The 20,459-nt window shown below is 35.3% G+C and overlaps 1 protein-coding gene across 5 annotated transcripts in view; it reads left to right on the forward strand.

Annotated features, from left to right (window-relative positions):
* ECT2 (epithelial cell transforming 2) overlaps positions 1 to 20,459 on the forward strand; it is an 88,986-nt gene that overhangs the window by 42,109 nt on the left and 26,418 nt on the right. For all 5 annotated transcript variants that reach the window (XM_030329557.2, XM_030329558.2, XM_032594704.1 and 2 more), the window contains 6 exons: positions 3,914 to 4,050; positions 8,595 to 8,714; positions 13,158 to 13,226; positions 15,055 to 15,165; positions 16,076 to 16,172; positions 18,011 to 18,092. In XM_030329557.2, the coding sequence (XP_030185417.1) occupies positions 3,914 to 4,050; positions 8,595 to 8,714; positions 13,158 to 13,226; positions 15,055 to 15,165; positions 16,076 to 16,172; positions 18,011 to 18,092 (616 nt within the window). The remainder of the gene's footprint in view (positions 1 to 3,913; positions 4,051 to 8,594; positions 8,715 to 13,157; positions 13,227 to 15,054; positions 15,166 to 16,075; positions 16,173 to 18,010; positions 18,093 to 20,459) is intronic.

Consider the following 20,459-nt stretch of genomic DNA (forward strand, 5'->3'; position numbering starts at 1 on the left):
GCTATTTCTTCCCGGAGATAGTTTTCTCTTAGATTTTGTACGTCATTTCTTGTTCTCTTTTGCCTAACTTCTCCACCTCTAACTATTGAATGTTATTTCTGAGTCATTTCTTCTCTATTGTATTCTTCCTAAATGGTCTCATTTTTAATTCCATGGCTTTAGAAACGTTCATATGCTCTTGACTCCCTAATTTGTCATCTTCTCTGTCCAACTGCCTTCTTTTTTTTTTTTTTTAACTTTTTTTTTTTTTAACGTTTATTTATTTTTGAGACAGAGAGAGACAGAGCATGAACAGGGGAGGGGCAGAGAGAGAGGGAGACACAAAATTGGAAGCAGGCTCCAGGCTCTGAGCCATCAGCCCAGAGCCCGATGCGGGGCTTGAACTCATGGACCGCGAGATTGTGACCTGAGCTGAAGTCGGGCGCCCAACCGACTGAGCCACCCAGGCGCCCCCCAACTGCCTTCTTAATACCTATTCCTATTTGTCCATGCCTAATACACTTCTTAAACTTAATCAAATTAGAACTCTTGGTTTTGATTTTCTCTACCACTCTCAACTCTATTCCTTTGCCACCCTTCCTTTATCGGCCTTTTCTATAAAATGGATCTCTCTTAGACAATTATTTTTGTCTCCTAAATGGTCTCTCTCTATTCATTTTTGCCTTTTTATTTATTATTCATTATTATTATTATTTTGTTAATGTTTATTTTTGAGGGGGGGAGGAAGGGAGGGACAAAGCATGAGTGGGGGAGGGGCAGAGAGAGAGAGGGCAATACAGAATCTGAAGCAGGCTCCAGTCTCTGAGCTGTCAGCACAGAGCCTGACACGGGGCTCGAACTCATGAACCACGAGATTGTGACCTGAGCCAAAGTCGGACATTTAACCAACTGGGCCACCCAGGTGCCCCCTTTCCTTTTCTTCCTTCCCTCCTTCTTTCCTTCCTTCCTTCCTTCCTAATTTTAAGTTTATTTATTTATTTATTTTGAGAGAGAGTCAGCACAGGTAGGGGAGGGACAGAGAGGGAGACAGAGAATCCCAAGGAGGCTCCACACCATCAGTATGGAGCCCGACATGGGGCTCGAATCCACAAAACTATGAGATCATGACCTGAGCCACAATCAAAAGTTGGACACTTGACCAACTGAGCCACCTGGGTGCCCCTTCTTTTTTTTAAAGTTAGTTTATTTATCTAAGTAATCTCTACACCTATCCTGGCCTCTAAACACACAACCCTGGGGTCAAGAGTTGTATGCTTTTCCGACTGAACCAGCCAGGCACCCCCAATTTTGCCTTTCTGCATGCAGCACTTAGGTTTCTAAAATACATATGCCACTTCTCTGCTAGAAGTCATACAGTGGCTTTTCATTACCGTAGCTTCCAAGTTCCTATGTGATCCTTCCTCACTTACCTCCTACCTCATAGGATACCATGCTCTCCTGTAACATTTTAAGTTTCCGTCACACTATCTTTGTTATTCTTCAGATATTCCCACTGCATTCATACCTCAGGAACTTTATACTTGCCCTCTTTGCTTTAAAGAAATCTTGTTGGGTTTTCTACAAAGTTACATCCCTGTTTGAGTACTTCTCACCAACCCATTATGTGGTTGTTGTCTTTAGTAGTAGTTTTGACTGTTAGAAACTATATTTTTTGTTTATTTTATTTGCCTCACCAGAATGTAAGCTTTAAGAAAACAAGAACAGTGCCTAACTAAATATTCATGGAAGGAATTGAGTGTCAATTTAGAGTAGGCCCAGAAAACCAAGGTGGAGTTGAGAAGTAAGATGAGTAAGAATACAGATAACAGTATACAAATTCGTTTTTTAGGAATAGTGAAGAGATTAGTTGACTTGTAGTATGGAGGAGTAATAGTTAAATTAGAAAGGTTAGTTGGGGCCTAATATTAGAGGACTTTAAAATCAGACTGGCATGTCTGAACTGCATATTGTCATTAACGAGGAACTTAAGCTATTGAGCAGTAGAGTAATTGGTTGAATAGGTAATTTGTAGTGAATTATTCTGAAAAATGATTCAAAGGAAGACAGTTTAGAGATCGCCAGACCATGAAGTAATCTATAGTGGCTTGGGCCATAAGGTGATAAGGTCCTGAGTCAGGGTTACTGATGGTTGGAAAGAAAAGTGGAGGTATTGATGGAATGGAGTGACAGGAAGGGAATAAGGATGATGGCAAAGTATTAAAATAGGAGAAATGTTACCTTAGCAAAAACAGGAAGTCTATATTTTGGAGGAAGATAGTGCAGTTTTAGAGAATATCCAGGTAAAATTGAGGTACAAATGTCCAGTGGGTATTTGGAAAAATTGAACTTGGTGCTTGGGTAGAGGATTATGATTAGATACATATGTCTGAGAATTTACTGGTTCCATAATCATGATGGACATACTGGGCATGGGATGGTAAGAGCTGATCATAAAGGACTGAAGCCTGAATATGCAGTTGAAGGAACAGGAGAAGAAAATGAACCACTAAAAAAACCCAGACATGACAGTTGTACTAATATATTAGGTACTCTGTATAGGAGAATGCCCAGTTTGTAGATCACTGCCTACACACAATAATTAAATTAGATCAATGTATGTCAGTTTCTTCCTCCTGAAATATGTAACGGCAGAAGCTCTTGGATCTGTCGAGAGCAGCCTGAAATAACATATGGCAAGTGGGAGAATCTTTGAAGTCTACTAGCTTTAAAAAACATTCAAAGTTCCATAGTACACACCATTGTATTAATAATATTTAAAATTATCATTGAGTAAAGTTAATATACTGGGACTATATTGTTTTTTTCCATGTCATTCTATTGTATGTTATACATTAGTTTTCTTATTGAAAAACTTGCTATTAGGAGATTCTGTACATAATGTTAAAGTATTTTAATCATAACTGATAGTAAGAAAGTGTATATAAAGCTTTTATGAAATATGTTTTTTGAAATATGTATAAAAAATACTAATGTGTCCTCCCGTTTTGTGTTGGACTAGGTGTTTTCATATTATGTTAAGAACTAATGAAGAATTTGCAGTGATGTTGGTTTTTTTGAGGAAGGCTTCCTGCATATATATGTGATAAGTTTTCTGTTACTGTGTAATCATAACAACCTCTTTATCTTTTAACTTAAATATTTTTATGGAGTTTTAAATTTTATTTTTTTGAGCTTTTTACTTTGAAATATTTTAGATTGCAAAAAGCTACAAAAATAGTACAAAGATTCTAGTACTCTACTCAGATTTCTTTCCCAAATGGAAATATTCTGCCATGATTGTGTTAGCATTCATTCATTCATTCTCTGTCTCTTTCTATATACACACATATTTTTTATGTCTGCACCGTTTGAGATTAAGTTGCAGATACGATGACCCTTTATTTCTAAATACTTAAATGTGTATTTCCTAAAATAGAGAGACATTTCTTGTACCACTATAATACACGTATTGTAATTAGGAAATTGACGTTAATACTATGTATGACCTACTCTTAATTTTTATTAGTTGTTCCACTCATATCCTTTTTAGGAAAAGAAAAAAGTTCCTTTTTTTTTTTTCCTGGTCTAAGACTCAATCCAGGATCATAGAGAAAGTTGTTATCTCTCTCTAGTCTCTTCTAATCTGGAATAGTTCCTAACTTTCTCTGTTTTTAATGACTTCAACGTTTTTGATGAGTACAGGCCATTATTTAGTATAATGACAGGCCAAATCTGTCAATTTGGAGTCATTGATACTTTGGACCATTATTTTTTCCTGGCTTTATCCTGTAAAGAAATTTTACTTTAATGAAAAACTAAATGGGTATATTTCTAAGAGTGGATATCTTTCCCCCTTTTTTTGTTGTTAAATCTGCACAGTATCTGGTACTTGTATCTGGTTTTCATTAAATCTTTCCTCCTTTTTACCTTTTAGAAACACCAAAATCTTGTACTAAGTCTTCTAAAAATTCCACTCCGGTTCCTTCAAAGCAGTCAGCCAGGTGGCAAGTTGCAAAAGAGCTTTATCAGACTGAAAGTAATTATGTAAATATATTGGCCACAATTATTCAGGTAAGAGTTTGGTGCAAAATGATCCCTGTTCCAGTGTTCATAACTAAAAAATCTGAGAAGTGTTATTTCTTACAAGCAAATTATATAAGCATAGAATTTGAACATAGATACTAAAAATGAAAATGTATGATGAAAATCTGCTATTAGGGAAATACCATAACTGTAATAGTAGCTTTTATTCATATAGAAATAGCACCATTTTTTATAGTGACTTTAAAAAGAGAAGGATCCTCAGTAGATAATCTTGGAGAGAACTAACTTTTATTCAATGCAGAACTTTGCATGTTCGCTGTCAGGATACTGCATTTATATTCATACGCGGATGTGGTAGATAACTTTTAATGAAAGTGTGCATTCTAGGAGTCATACTGTATATATGTGAAAAGCAATAGCAATGAAGCATAACAATATGAATGTAATTTTTGTTTTCAGTAATCCTTTCATGTGTCAAGTTTATTTTTTTTCTTTTTTTCTTTTTTTTTTTTTTTAATTTTTTTAATGTTTAGTTATTTTTGAGAGACAGAGCACAAGCAGGGGGTCGGGAGGCAGAGAGTGAGGGAGACACAGAAACCAAAGCAGGCTCCAGGCTCTGAGCTGTCAGCACAGAGCCTGACGCAGGGCTCGAACTACTGAGCCGTGAGATCATGCCCTGAGCTGAAGTCAAACACTTAATGGGCTGAGCCACCCAGGCCCCCCTCATGTGTCAAGTTTCTTAAAGTATGTAGTGGTTAGTCATAAATATTAATTCCTTGCTTATCATTAAAATGTACTATGAAGTTATTGCTGAAGAAGAACAATTCTAATGGATCCTTCTAGGATGAGACTGAAGATGATATTAAAGAAAAAACTGAAATTCAAGGTTCTGAAATACAATAATAGGATATTATTTTGGCATCTGCAGAAAGAGGTAATAGATTTGTTTTAGGTAATGAAGGAGATTGTCAGAAAAATAAAGTTGATACCATCATGCTTGTCTCTGAATAGAAAAATAATAGGAAGCTTCTGATTGGGGTTAATTTTTAACTGACCTCTATTTGAATTCTTAATATAACTCATTAGGGTTCAATATAATAGCCTTTAGTTGCTTGTACTACTGATAAAATGCATGGATAAGAAATGGAAAGACTTCTTTCTTGCTATTCATGGAGAGGTTATTCTTCACAGTTAATTTGTTTAGCAGCAGTCAAGGGTTTATGAGGCCCTTTGCTGTATTAAACTTTACTTGTTTTAAGTCAGCTTTGCTCTTCTTCCTCAAGGGAAATCATTCTGGATGAGTTTCTTGTTGCAGTTTTTATAGTCAGCCAAAATGTAGTCGAGTAGCAGAAAATCCCGTTGGCATATACTGTTCATGTACTTTGGTAGCATTTATTACCCAGAAATGTAAATCCTTTCAGACCATGGTAAATGCACTGGAGTTTCAGAATTCTAATTTGCATATCAATTAACTTTGCTAAAATGCCTTAAAAAGGCCCTTAGAATTATTAGACTTACATCATTTCATACCACTATGCTTACTATAAACTCACCTAAGATTTTATTTAAAAGATTGTGATCTAAATTCATAATAATGTTCTCTTCAGTCTTTATTTTAGGACTGATGTTTTCCTTCCTTTTTTTTTTTTTTTCAACGTTTATTTATTTTTGGGACAGAGAGAGACAGAGCATGAACGGGGGAGGGGCAGAGAGAGAGGGAGACACAGAATCGGAAACAGGCTCCAGGCTCTGAGCCATCAGCCCAGAGCCTGATGCGGGGCTCGAACTCACGGACCGCGAGATCGTGACCTGGCTGAAGTCGGACGCTTAACCGACTGCGCCACCCAGGCGCCCCTCCTTCCTTTTTTTTGAAATTGGATTTGGAATAATTTAATTTAGCCCCAGAAGCTTCTTTATGTATTTCATATAATACTTGGGTGCCTATTAATATAAATTAGTTTCCCAAGTGTCAAAGAAGATTGCTGTTTTAAAGGATCTTAGATTGGAAGAGGAGATAAAACATACATACCTAATTATAATACTGAGTAAAAGGGTATGAACATCATGAGGGAGGTTTAGTTAAGGTATTTGGAGATTTGTGAGGTGGGAGTTTTACTTTTATGAGCTTAGGGAAGGTGTTGGGTTGGAAGTTTGGTGGGTTGAACATTGGAAAAAGTATCATAAAGTAGATAAAAATTGAAGTGAATTTTGAAGTAGGAGTATGATTAGTACATGTAAAAAATATGGGTAGGGAGTGTATTTGAGATTGTGCAAATAATATAGACAATTGAAGATGTATACAACATTCAAGGTATAATGACTAGTCTAGGGGATTAGCGTTTAGGGTGATTTAAGGGAACTAAGGTGCAAGGGGTAGGGTGTGGATACAGTGAGAGTTGAGGTCAGGCTGTCTATGCCAGACTAGAGAAGGCCTTTGTATAGTGTTATATGTAATATAGAGAAGAATTTTTGATGGGAAGGGAAAGATGGTATCTGACTTGCATTTTTGGAAGATAACTTGTTTCACTTAGAAAGAGGTACACTGAAGAGGGGAAATTATGGAGACAGGACTAATTTGGAGGTTATTTCAGCAGTCTTGGTTAGAGATTTTGAGGACTTGAACTTCTTTCAGTGAAAATGAAAATAGGACAAATTTGAGAAATGTTGGAAAGGTAGAATCAGAAGTGTTTGGCTATCTAATTTTTTATGGAGGCTTAAAGCAAGTACGGAGAACCGTTTTGTATAGTTTAACATGTCTTAAGACTACTGGGAGGTTTTAAAGTAAAAAGTAAAATTTTAAAAAGTCAAATAACTATTTAAAGTAAAAGTAGTAATGTATTGTTGGGTTCTTAACATACATGGAAATAAAATGAATGACAATAACACAAAGGCCGGGAGGAGCAGAAGTAAAATAATAATAATAATAATAAATAAAATAAAAGATAGTAGTAAAGAACTACATGAAAATTATGGGGGCATCTGGCTGACTCAGTCGGTAGAGCATGTGACTTCTGGTCTCAGGGTTGTGAGTTCGACCCCCATGTTGGATGTAGAGGTTACTTAAAAATAAAATCTTTAAAAAAAAAACCAAAACACTTCAAACGAAGATTATGAATTGTTACTGGTTTTAAGAATTACATTTCTATAAGTTTAGTCACCCAAAATACTTATATACATAAAAACATATTAAATAAATACATTTTTCCAGACCTTCCATTTCTGCAATTATGAACCCTACCCACTAGAAACAATAAAAATACTGAAATCAGAAAAAAAAAAAGAAATCAAAAAAGAAAAGCCTTTATTCTAAATACATCAGTAAGCTGATAATAAAGTGAGGTATATTCATGGGGCGCCTGGGTGGCTCAGTTGGTTGGGCAGTGGACTTCAGCTCAGGCCTTGATCTCGTGGTTGTGATTTTGAGCCCTGTGTAGGGCTCTGTGCTGACGGCTCAGAGCCTGGAGCCTGCTTTGGATTCTGTTTCTCCTCTCTCCCTCTGCCCTTCCCCCACTTGTGCTCTGTTTCTCTCTGTCTCTCAAAAATAAATATTAAAAAAAAATTTTTAGGGGCGCCTGGGTGGCGCAGTCGGTTAAGCGTCCGACTTCAGCCAGGTCACGATCTCGCGGTCCGTGAGTTCGAGCCCCGCGTCGGGCTCTGGGCTGATGGCTCGGAGCCTGGAGCCTGTTTCCGATTCTGTGTCTCCCTCTCTCTCTGCCCCTCCCCCGTTCATGCTCTGCCTCTCTGTCCCAAAAATAAATAAACGTTGAAAAAAAAAAAAAAATGAAAAAAAAAAAATTTTTTTTTAAATGAAGTGAGGTATATTCAGAGGCCAAAATCTAAGTAGGGAGTTGTGTACTAAAACCAGCTTTTACCCCAAAGACCGCAAGGCCTCAGTGGACACAGAAAACCAACACAAAAACTAGTTTCCAACCTACCGTCAAACTTCCAGTAAAGTTAAAAATGTGTATAGCCGGTGACCCAGAAATTCTAAATGTCAAAACATTTAGTATTTCTATTAAGCGTATGTCTGGAAATCACTGATTGCTTATTGCTTTCTTCCTTAGTAATTTGAAAGAAAAGTGCAAATTGCTCTTGTATTATACTAGCAATTTCATGTTATTAGATTCTAACATAACATTTTATGATAATATATATACACACAGATGTATAAATAAATGGGATAAAATAGAAAATGTTATGAGAAAAAAGGTCTCAAATTTAGGGAGAGATTTCTTTTTTTAATTTTTTCTTTTCCATCAACCTCTCTCTTATCACTGTCAATATGTTTTTTTCTAAGTGTTTTTTTAATGTTTATATTTGAGAGAGAGAGAGAGAGAGGAAGGGAGTGTATGCGAGAGAGGGGGAGGGGCAGAGAGAGAGGGAGACACAGAATCTGAAGTAGGCTCCAGGCTCTGAGGTGTGGGGCTCTAATTCATGGACCTCAAGATAATGACCTGAGCCGAAGTCAGACACTTAACCAATTGAGCCATCTAGGCGCCCCTCACTGTCAATATGTTTGCTTTTTTCCCTATAACCTATCTAAACTAGTGGTTTTTTTTTTAACCTTTTAGTTATTTCAAGTACCATTGGAAGAGGAAGGACAACGTGGTGGGCCTATCCTTGCACCAGAAGAGATTAAGACTATTTTTGGTAGTATCCCTGATATCTTTGATGTGCACACTAAGATAAAGGTAAATTTGTGTATGTTAGGTTGGTAGTAATTCTTTTTGGATTGTGTTTATATAATGTTTTTTTTAAGGTACTATTGATTGTCTAAATGAGTTTTATACCTAAAACTTCTTATTCTCTCATTTATTCCTTTGAATCATTTATGTCCCTTTGCTCCAGTGCCTTATTAATATTTGTTGTTGGTCTGTTTTTTAATTTTGATTAATCCTGAAAGAAGGAATTAAACCTTTTGAAGTTTTTTCTATAGAAATATGTGGTTGCTGGTGGTATTTTTCTTATTTTCCTACTGTTCCTCTCAGGTTGTATGTTTTGCTTTGAGTTGTTTGAAAAACTGAAGCTGCAAGAGACTTAGAGAACATTTTGTTCATTTCTCTGTTTATAGTCAGGTAAATAAAAAAAAAAACCAACACATAAGACAATGCTGTCCTCTTAATGATTTTTACTTTGATGAAGGGTCCATGATTTATAGGTACCAGTCTGTCATAGTAAAGTAATTTGGGGGCAGATTTAGCTGAACTTTTAAAAGTAGTTAAACTTTATTTTCTACTTGGTACTTGAGCAAAATTGATCAGTTTTCTCTTCAGAACAACCTATATGAATGGTTATTTCATATTCCAATAAAAAGATCAATCTATATTATAGAATGTTTTCAAACAAGTACATTATATTACTTTTGATTTTACTGTACATTATAAACAAAAGTATAAACGATCTATAAGTTAATAAAAATGCAATTTTAAATGCTTGCATTTGTACTTTATCAAAATCCATGATCATATTTCACTTATTTCTAGATCCAAAGGGACTCTGAAGGAGTCTTTACTTTCATAAAAAGCTATTGAGTTTCAGCCTAGGTTAATCTTATTCTAGTTTGGTTTCTGGATATTCAAAAAGTGTTTTTGTTATATTTTTTCTTTTATAAGAAACACTGACAGGCATAAAGGTAGAATGGGAAGGCAAGTAGGTTTTCATCTTGGTGTCCTAACACTAATTTGTGGATCAATTTGAATTTGTGTCACTCATTTAGTTCGTCTGGGTGTTAAAGTGCTCTTCTAATATAAAATGTTACACTTGTTATGTGTATAGGATCATAATCTCAATAGAGAAAATCATGTTCTCTGATTCACTGGAGCTTTGAAAATGATTGTTACTCTTTAGTTTTCTCATGTGTAACATTCTTCAAGCTTCTTCTATAAAGTTGGATTGCTAATATTTAAACTATTAGTTGTTTTTTAGCTGATTTCAAGTTTGTCACACATTTAAAACTTTCAAAGCCTGTGTTCTTTTCTACCACAAAACCAATAATACGTGTTGTCAAACATTTGTAAGATCAGGAGTAAAGGAGAGAGGAGTATAAAATACCCACAATCCTTTCACCCCAAATTTTAAATTCTATTGTATTTTCTTGTCTTTTTTTATACATAGCAGTTTTTTCCTTCTTTTAAATGTAGCCGGCCATCAAGTACTGGCACATGTAGCGAGCAGTATCAAGAAGTTGGTATTATTGTCTACATTTTACAGATGTGAAACTGCTACACACAGAAATTAAATAATTTTCCCCAAGTCAGTCATCTAATAAATGTTGGATCTAGGATTTAAATACTTGTTTGTCTGACTTCAGAGTCTGTTCTGTTAAATCCTAATACTATCTTGCTTTTTTTTGTTTTTGTTTTTGTTTTTGGAAATTGAGATCTAATTGACATATCATTGTATTAGTTTTATTATACAAATAATAGTTTGATATGCATCTATATTATGAAGAGATCACCATGATAAATTTAGTTAACATCTATCACCACACATAATTACAAATTCTTTTTTCTTTTAAAGTTTATTTATTTATTTTTTGAGAGAGACAGAGACAGTGTCAGCAGGGAAGGGACAGAGAGAGAGGGAGAGAGAGAATCCCAAGCAGGCTCTGCACCATCAGCATAGAGTCCCATGTGGGGCTTGAACCCATGAGGTTGTGAGATCATGACCTGAGCCAAAACCAATAGCCAGATGCTTAACTGACTGAGCTTACCCAGACACCCCACAAATTCTTTTTCCTTTGTGCTGAGAACTTTTAAGATCTGCTCTGTTAGCAGCTTTCAAATATGCAATACAGTATTGTTAACTATAGTCACCATGCTTAATATTACATTCTCCAGGACTGTGAGGGATGTCTCACAAACTGTGAGACCATAGCTGAGCCGAAATCAAGAGTCAGGCACTTAATCGATTGAGCCAGCCAAACACCCCGATTACATTGCTTTCTGATAGCAATGTTCTTATATAAATATACAGCCATCTTACAGTTTTTTTACACTTTTTTTTTAAGTAGGCATTATACCCACTATGGGGTTTAAACTCATAACCCTGAGATCAAGAGTCTCATACTCTATAGACTGAGCCAGCCAGGCGCCCCCAGTTTTTTATACTTAAAAGAGGACTACTAGATTATATTGGCAGAGCTTTAAGTTTTTTCTCTTTTGTATCACAGTTTTCCAAATATCCTGTGTACTTTATATTAAATACATAGGTAAATAAAGTTAATAGTTGCTTACTCAGTATTACAGTCTGTTAAGGTTTTTTTTTTTTTTTTTTTTTTTTTTGAGATCTTATTTATTTTTAATTTCTTTTAGAGAGAGTGCATGTTTGGGAGAGGGATAGAGGGACATGGGGGGGGGTGATAGAGAATCCCAAGCAGGTTCCATGCTTAGCGTGGAGCCCAACATGGGGCTTGATCCCACAACCCGGGGATCATGACCTGAGTTGAAATCAAGAGGTGGGACATTCCACCAACTGAGCCACCCAGGCACCCCTAAAGATTTTATTTTTAAGTAATTTCTATACCCAACATGGGACTCAAACTTACAACCTGGGATCAAGAGTCGCATGCTCCCCTGACTCTGAGCCAGCCAGATTCTCATAAGGATTCTTGTAAGTGCTATACAAGTATTAGCTAACTTAATCCTTTGAAGTAAGAATTATTACTATCCTCATTTTGCAGAATAGGAAATTAAGGCACTTCGAGATTAAGTAACATGTCCAAGGGCACAGAACAAACCCTAGAGCCAGTATTTTTTTTTTTTTTTATTTAAATTCTAGTTAGTTAATACGTAATGCAATATTGGTTTCAGGAATAGAATTCAGTGATTCATCACTTACATACCACACTCAGTGCTCATCACAAGTGCCCTCCTTAGTACCCATCTTCCATCTAGCCCATCCCACCACTTCCCTATGCCAACCCTCAGTTTGTTCCATGTCTCAAAGTTAGGGCCAGTATTTAAAACTAGCAAGTCAGTGTCAGAATCTACTATATTATATTGCCCAAAGGATAGTTTTATTTATGAATTTTTTCTTTTCTTTTGTTGTAAATAATAACCTTTATGGAAAATAGCTTATTTCCAAAGCTGAAATAGTAAGAGGAGTGATGCTGTTTTACATTTTTTCTGTCTTGCTTAAGAGAAGACTGTTTTCTTATATCTGCTTCTGAATTCAGTCTGTTGTCATATCACACATCATGTAACCTCTAGAAAAGTCTCTAGTATGCTTGTGACAGAATTAGAGTGGAAAAGTCATATGGAGCTTTAGTGTTGTAATGAAAATAGTTTTAATCTCATGAATTCCACTACAGAGATTTCCTGGGGAGCCTGTGGATGACACTTGGAGAACTTTTGGTTATAAGGGCTTATTGATTAATTTCTACTTTAAAGTCACTTTTAGAATTTCGATTAGGGAATGTCATTTCTTGGCATCTCATTTTACCATCTGATTTGTATTTTATTATCTTAGAATACTTTTAAATGTCTTCAAAATTTTTACAAATATTTAATATTTTAGGATTTTATAGGTCAGGAATTAGCAAACTATGGTTGATGGACCAAATCTAGTCAGATTAGGATTTTGGTAAAGTTTTACTTGTTTTGCTAAAGAAAGTTTTATTGAAACACAGCCACATTCACTTGTTTATGAATTGTCTGTGGCTGCTTCCACACTACATGGACAGAGTTGAGTACTTGTAACAGAAACCATATGGCCTGCAAGGCTTGAGATATTTACCTTCTGGCCCTTTAAGTAAAATTTGCTGACCTGTTAGAGATTACAGTTTCAGATGGGTGCTTTAGCAGCAAGATCAAAAGTAGTTTTCTACAATTAATAATGGCAATCAATTTTATAGTTAATAAGAAAAGATGTTGAACTGGCCTATCATTTTGGAAAGTTAGGCTGTCTTATTGACTTGACACTGTTTGTGTTTTCTTAATTATTTTTCAAAGGGTATTTTCCTCATAGTCAAAAAGTTAATTCCTTATTGAGGAGAAAGAGTGTGTTATTGTTTTGCACATCAAATTAATATACTTTGTAAGGTACTTCTTTCAAATGAATATTTCAAAAATATTGGAAAATGTTTAAGGGACTGTCAAATTCAAGCTTAAATGTTGCATTTTGTGCTCTTTCAGGATGATCTGGAAGACCTTATTGTTAATTGGGATGAGAGCAAAAGCATTGGTGACATCTTTCTTAAATATGTGAGTATTTAATTTCTTTTTTAGGTTTTCAGGTTAAAGCATCATCTCATTAAGTACTCTCAGGGAATGACAGTTACTTGTTTAAATGTGTGAGCTTTCAAAACTTTGACATAGTTGTGTTTAGAAAATATATCGGAAGTGTTCTTGTCTTCTGAAACATATTAGCTATATATAATTTAACACTTCTTGATACCCCAAGGTCATCGTTAGGAACACTAATTGTCCTACTGTGCCATAAAATTTTACTATATATCAAGTTATTTGTCCTTCATAAATAGTCACAGATTAATGATTTTGTGAAATTTTCTGTAATTGAGCTTTTAATTTTTTCTTTTTAGTTGATATCATTTTTTACTGTCTTTGTGTCTGCTCTGCATAAAAGCTTATAAGGAACTGCTTTTCTTTGCTAGGGCAAAACCACATGGCTTAAGTTTATCAAATAAAGTAAACTCATTTTGAATGAGGTGCTGTGAATGGGATTTCTAAGTGTCTTTCAGTCTGTTTGAATACATTTTATAGGTTTCAGTGCCTTGGGTTCTGGCACACATACTTTTCTTTTCTGAGGCGTCCTCCTAACTTCTATTCTTACCATATAGTCTTACCTGTTTTTTTCTGGTTGGTTGAGAATTCCAAATATGCAAATTATTGTCACATATCTTTTTTTTCGGTCACATATCTTTTTGATACCTGTTAGTCTCCTCAATTAGCTGAGACATTTTTCCTTTTTTGTTGAAATTTTGGGTACTATAATTGATATTTTTAATGTTTATTTTGAGAGAGGGAGCATGTGTGCCAGTGGGAGAGGGGCAGAGAGAGAGAGAGGGAGAGAGAGAGAATTCCAAGCAGGCTCCATGCTCAGCACTCAGCACAGAGCCTGATGAGGGGTTCCATCTCCCAACCATCAGAGCATGACCTGAGCTGAAATCAAGAGTTGGACGTTTAATCAACCAAGCCACCCAGGTGGCCCTATAATTAATCTTTTAAGTAGTGGTTTGGGGGCACCTAGGTGGCCCAGTTGGTTAAGCATCTGACTCTTGGTTTTGGTTTAGCTCATGATCTCACAGTTCATGAGTTTGAGCCCCACATTGGGCTCCATGCTGGTGGAACCTGCTTGGGATTCTCTCTCTCCCTCTCTCCCTGCCCCTCCCCAACTCATGTACTCTTACTCACTCTTTCTCTCTCAAAAATAAATAAATAAACTTTATTTATTCTTTTAATTTTTAAAAAAACATTTGTTTATTTTTGAGAGAGAGACAGAGTGCAAGCAGGGGAGAGTCAGAGAGAGAGGGAAACACAGAATCTGAGTCAGGTCACCACAGAGGTGAGCTCTGAGCTGTCACCACAGAGCCTGATGACCTGGGGCTCAAACTCCCAGACTGTGAGATCATGACTTGAGCCAAAGTTGGATGCTTAACCAACTGAGCCACTCAGGAATCCCTAAATAAATAAACTTTAAATGATGGTTTGGGTTTGTCAATAAATAATAGCATGTCATGTCCTGGGGTGCTTAGTACTATATTCTGAACTTATAGAAGTTTTAAAACTTTGTCATGTTTATGTCAATACAATATGTATGAGTATACTTTGTTTCTTTCTGAGTCTTTGTTTGCAGTTTTAGGCTTTGTGTACCAGTTGATGCATTTTGTTTAGCAATTAACTTGCTAATGAGATGTGTAAAATTTCTGTATTTAACTTGACAAGCTTATTATAAATTTTTCTTTTGTATGCAGATGTCAGATTGTGACTATTGATTATTTGGTTTTAAATTTCATTATCTAAGGATAATATCCATAACAAATTAATATTTTTTTCTTCTTCTTCCCCCTAGTCAAAAGATTTGGTAAAAACCTATCCTCCCTTTGTAAACTTCTTTGAAATGAGCAAGGAAACAATTATTAAATGTGAAAAACAGAAACCAAGATTTCATGCTTTTCTCAAGGTAATGTGCATTTCTTTCCAATAAAAATCTGAGAATAATTTCTAAAGGAGTTCATTTAAATTATACATTTAGTAAAAATATATCCACGTAAGAACCTCTTAGTGTGTAACCTATTAACTTTAGCCATATCTGAGAGTGGCAGTGATAGTAAAGCTTCAGAAAAATTTTATCTGTTTATTTATTTAATGTTTATTTATTTTTGAGAGTGAGAGAGCATGCATGCAAGCAGGGGAGGGGCAGAGAGAGAGAGAGAGACACAGAATCTGAATCAGGCGCCAGGCTTTGAGCTGTCAGCACAGAGCCGGATGTGGGGCTCGAACTCACAGACCATGAGATCATGACCTGAGCCGAAGTGGGCAAGTGGGATACTTAACCGACTGAGCCACCCAGGATCCACAAAGCTTCAGAAGATTTAGATAGCAGGGGCCACGAGGGAACTGAGTGAATGAGAATGTTGTCTGTAGTTATTCATGTTTTTTAAAGTTATGCATGTTTTAGTTCTAAAACACCTAAAAATTTTTCAGTGTGATTTGATTTTGCCTTTAAGAATTTTTTTTTTTTTCTTTACCAGGGCTTTATTTTGTTTATTCAATGATATCAGCATAATTAATACTTCATAACTATTTTTTTCTTGTGAATTGTGTAGACTCAAGAGAAACTTAAGATACAATAGATAGGAGTGTGCAGAGAAACTCATTTTGTGTTTAAGATGTCAATCCTTGAGTGGCCAGGAGGTCATTAAGGTCCTTGGAAGATTATTCAGTCATAGTAATCTTTAATAGCTGCCATCCCATCTCTTCTATTAATTCTTTTCAGGGCATTAGTGATAAGGTGTAATCTAGTAAATGTAGGGCATTTAATCTTTGCAAAAAACCTTTTTTTTTTAAATTGTTTAATTGATTCCTTTCAGATAAACCAAGCTAAACCAGAATGTGGACGGCAAAGCCTTGTTGAACTTCTCATTCGACCAGTACAGAGGTTACCCAGTGTTGCGTTACTTTTAAATGGTACTTGTCTGATCTATTTTCAGACTATTTTGGATGTTTTTTATGGAATTGTTTTATTCTAAAAATTTTGAAAGTCTTCTCATTTTCATAGTTTTCTTAGATTTCAGCACTAAAGTTTATATCTTATATAGAAAATACCTTTGTGGATGGTTTTAATAATCACTGGTGCTACAATAATTCAGTCTCCTAAAATGCTTTATTTGTTATAGTATTAATTGACTATTATTTTGTTTTTTGTTTCTCTACTGAAAGTATTACATTTCACGGTGTGTCACTAATTCAGTTAATTTACATCCAGTTGAACAAAATTCAGCCACAGAATCACAAAACGAGAGATGATTCATATGTCTCCAGTTACATAATCCTTTTCTGACTCTTCATAAAGTTCTGTATACTTGCTCTAATGCTTACTTTTTTTCTTAGATTGTGCAGAACACTCTTGAAGCATGCATCCATTTATTCTAGAGCTTAAACTATACATATCAATGGAAGGGAGTTTTACAAGAGTTAATTTTCATGAATAAATTTTGCCTGTAGCAAAAGAAAAGCATATGTATATGACTTTACATTTAGTTAAGGTAGTGAATATTTTTAGGAAATATTTTTTAAATTACGTATGAAAACTAAATTACGAACAGGAGTAAGTCTGTAATAAAGTATTTTGAGCCCTAAATCTTAAGTATAGTAGTATGGGTAACAGATAAGGAGGCTAATTTTGTGACTGTTTAATCTAGTTTTCTCTTTAAAATATTTTGGGGGGCGCCTGGGTGGCGCAGTCGGTTAAGCGTCCGACTTCAGCCAGGTCACGATCTCGCGGTCCGTGAGTTCGAGCCCCGCGTCGGGCTCTGGGCTGATGGCTCAGAGCCTGGAGCCTGTTTCCGATTCTGTGTCTCCCTCTCTCTCTGCCCCTCGCCCGTTCATGCTCTGTCTCTCTCTGTCCCAAAAATAAATAAACGTTGAAAAAAAAAATAAAATAAAATAAAATATTTTGGGAACTGTATAAATTATAGTTGTAATTTAAAAAGTAAATCATTTTTGTTTTTTTCCTAAGGCTATCTAATGTAGTTTAGAATTGTTAGTTTATAAGATGATTTCCCTAGTCTTTAAAAGCAATCCTGTTTTTTAGATTATAAGGAGAATACATGAACAAATAGTGTGACTTAACTTTACAAAGTAGTGTGATTTTTTTTTTTTTTTTTTGGATTATTTACTTACCTTCATTATTTTTTCATTAGGTACTTGTAGAAATCCATCAAATAGTTTCTAAGCCTTACTTGTATCATTCCAACTTCAAAGATTGGATAGGAAAAAAAAAAAAAAGATCGGGTGGGTATGGTATTATGGAACCATCAGATGGAATATGGCATAGGGAACTTAACCTGGGTAAGAAGAGTCCAAATATAAGCATCTCATGAACCTCTAAGATAAAACCTGTGCTCTCAAGGTTACTGAATATTCTCTGTGATAGAGCCATGGGCCCCAACATGAAATATACCATATATGATAACTTCTCAGCTAATTGAGGATCATGCGTTTTCATTCAAGCACTATGGAGAGAGCTTGAGGAACCTAGGTGTGAGCAGTGTAAGAAAATCTGTAATATTCTAAACATTTAGTCAATACAATACAATTCTAAACATTTAGTTAGTGGAAACCTTAACAAACGTATAAGAGAGCTCTTAAGGGAACATTGTGTAAGACTTTTTTTAAAAGTAAAGTTTAGATATTAGCTTTAAAAATGAACCTGCCTATATCAAAATGGACAGTATTCTAAAGTCTTTGATAAAAAACCACTGTATTTTTCTAATCACAGAAAAAAAACCATTTTATCGTAACAGATCTTAAGAAGCATACAGCCGAAGAAAATCCTGACAAAAGCACTCTAGAAAAAGCTATTGGATCACTAAAGGAAGTAATGACGTAAGTGCATTATTTCAATTTCTTATTGTTGCCTAGATTAAAATGGAATTTTAAAAAAAAAATTTTTTTTTTTTTCAACGTTTATTTATTTTTGGGACAGAGAGAGACAGAGCATGAACGGGGGAGGGGCAGAGAGAGAGGGAGACACAGAATCGGAAACAGGCTCCAGGCTCCGAGCCATCAGCCCAGAGCCTGACGCGGGGCTCGAACTCACGGACCGCGAGATCGTGACCTGGCTGAAGTCGGACGCTTAACCGACTGCGCCACCCAGGCGCCCCTAGATTAAAATGGAATTATAGAGCAATTAGAGTCATAAATGGAGAGAAGAATATCAAAGCAAATTTTTATGTAGTGATATCTAAATTATTTTTCTAATAGTGTAGTTACACATTAAAATGATGAGAGAGAAGTATTTTAAGAATACAGTCATTAATCAAAAACATTTAACAATGTTTTAGAAAGTAACAACAATTTAGAAATTTGGTAATGTTATAAATGCACTTCTAGACATTTTCTTCATATACCTCCAGTCATAGCTTGTTCTTGTCTTCATTTAAACTATCCAAATGTAACTCAGGAAGATGACTATGGTGAAATAAAAAGTAAACATTTATAATACTTCTTTTACTTTTGACTTTTTATTTCTTATTTTGAATTTAATAGAATATAAATTGATGGTGTTTCTTGGAGATGTATTAAAAGTGTAAAACTCCATGGAATTAATTGACTTGGGTACTTGATTGTTAAACTTAGGGTAATTATTCTAGGTCTAACTTGGAGACCTAGCTCTAATCAGAAATGATCTTTCTTGATTATTATCAGAAATGAATACTGTTGCTATTAATTGTTCTGTGTCATGGAGGGCAAGGGCACTTCAACTCTTTGGACTTTACGTTATCAACATGTTTAATAGATTTAGTTAAATGACTTCTGAGAGTCCCTGAGGTGCTTCTATATGTAACAGAGTTTCTTAAAATACTTGCTAAGGAGCTCTTACAGACTTTGCTAGTTCTAGAGAGAGGGCCCAGCAGTAGAATAATGCTCAAATTGGCGAATACCAGGTCTGTTGCTGCCAAAAGGGTTGTGCAATTTTTAAAATTATGTTTATATTTTACATGTTGATCAGCCAGTCTTCATGCTTCATGCTTTTGTTATTTTGATGTCAGGATAATAGTTTTTTCCCCACACTTCATGGTTTAACATACTCTGCACATAATTTACCTTGATCCTTTCAACAAATTCTATGAAGTGGGCAGTCAACACCTTCTGTTTTCACAAAAGAGAAAGCTGAAGGGGTTGGTATCTTACAGTATTTGTTATTTATGTATAATATGTTTTGTAAACAAAGATTGTAAAGTAACCTAAATAGGGAATAGTCTTTTGACCTGTTGTGTCCCTTGGTATAGTATCAGTTGGCTGCTATAGGGATAATGAGCATACTGATAAGACAGGTGATTAAAGATTTACTTCTTTTTCAATATTACTTAAGTTTCTGAAACTTTAAGAATCATGTCTAATATATCCTTATCCTAATTTTTTTTTTAATGTTTGTTTATTTTTGAGAGAGACAGAGACAGAAAGCGAGTGGGTTAGGAGCAGAGAGAGAGGGAGACACAGAATCTGAAGCAGGCTCCAGACTCTGAGCTGTCAGCACAGAGCCTGGGGCTCCAACTCACCAGCTGTGAGATCATGACCTGAGCTGAAGTCGGACGCTCAACCGACTGAGCCACCCAGGCACCCCTAATATATCCTTATCCTAAATGCCATGCTCTTAATAGGTTTTCAATAAATGTTGAATTATAGGAGCTGTTATTTTAAGGATGAATTGTGATGCTGACTTACAAACCTAATAGAGTTTGACCACATCTCCATCTCATTTCTTGAGATTTTTGAATATTTAGCCTAGGGATTAAACGTGTATTGTGGTTGACTGAAACAACCATAATTTTTCAGGTAAAGGAAATAAAAAGATAGTGCCATTTAACTAGCCTTTGCCATTTAGGCAAACCAAAAAACCCTAAAGTTAGATTCTTACAATATTAGTTACATGTACTTAGCTTATATAGATTAATTTGTTATAGATATATGCTCTAGTAGCTTCAGTATGTGTATGTTTTGTTTTTAGAAACTATGTATGTTTCAGATGTAGTTTGGTTAATTTTGGTATATATGCACTCCCACAGAACCATCACTACCATCAGGATAAGGAACACTATCACCTCCAAAAGTGTACTCATGCCTTTTGGTAATAATCCCTTTTCCTGCCTCTCCCAGTACTTCCTATCCCAGGGCAACAACTATTCTTTTTATTTGTATAATTTTCATTTCCTAGGATTTTATCTAAATAGAATCAGACAGTATGTTGTG

This window comes from Lynx canadensis, chromosome C2 (assembly GCF_007474595.2).
Source record: "Lynx canadensis isolate LIC74 chromosome C2, mLynCan4.pri.v2, whole genome shotgun sequence".
NCBI classification, from domain to species: domain Eukaryota; kingdom Metazoa; phylum Chordata; class Mammalia; order Carnivora; family Felidae; genus Lynx; species Lynx canadensis.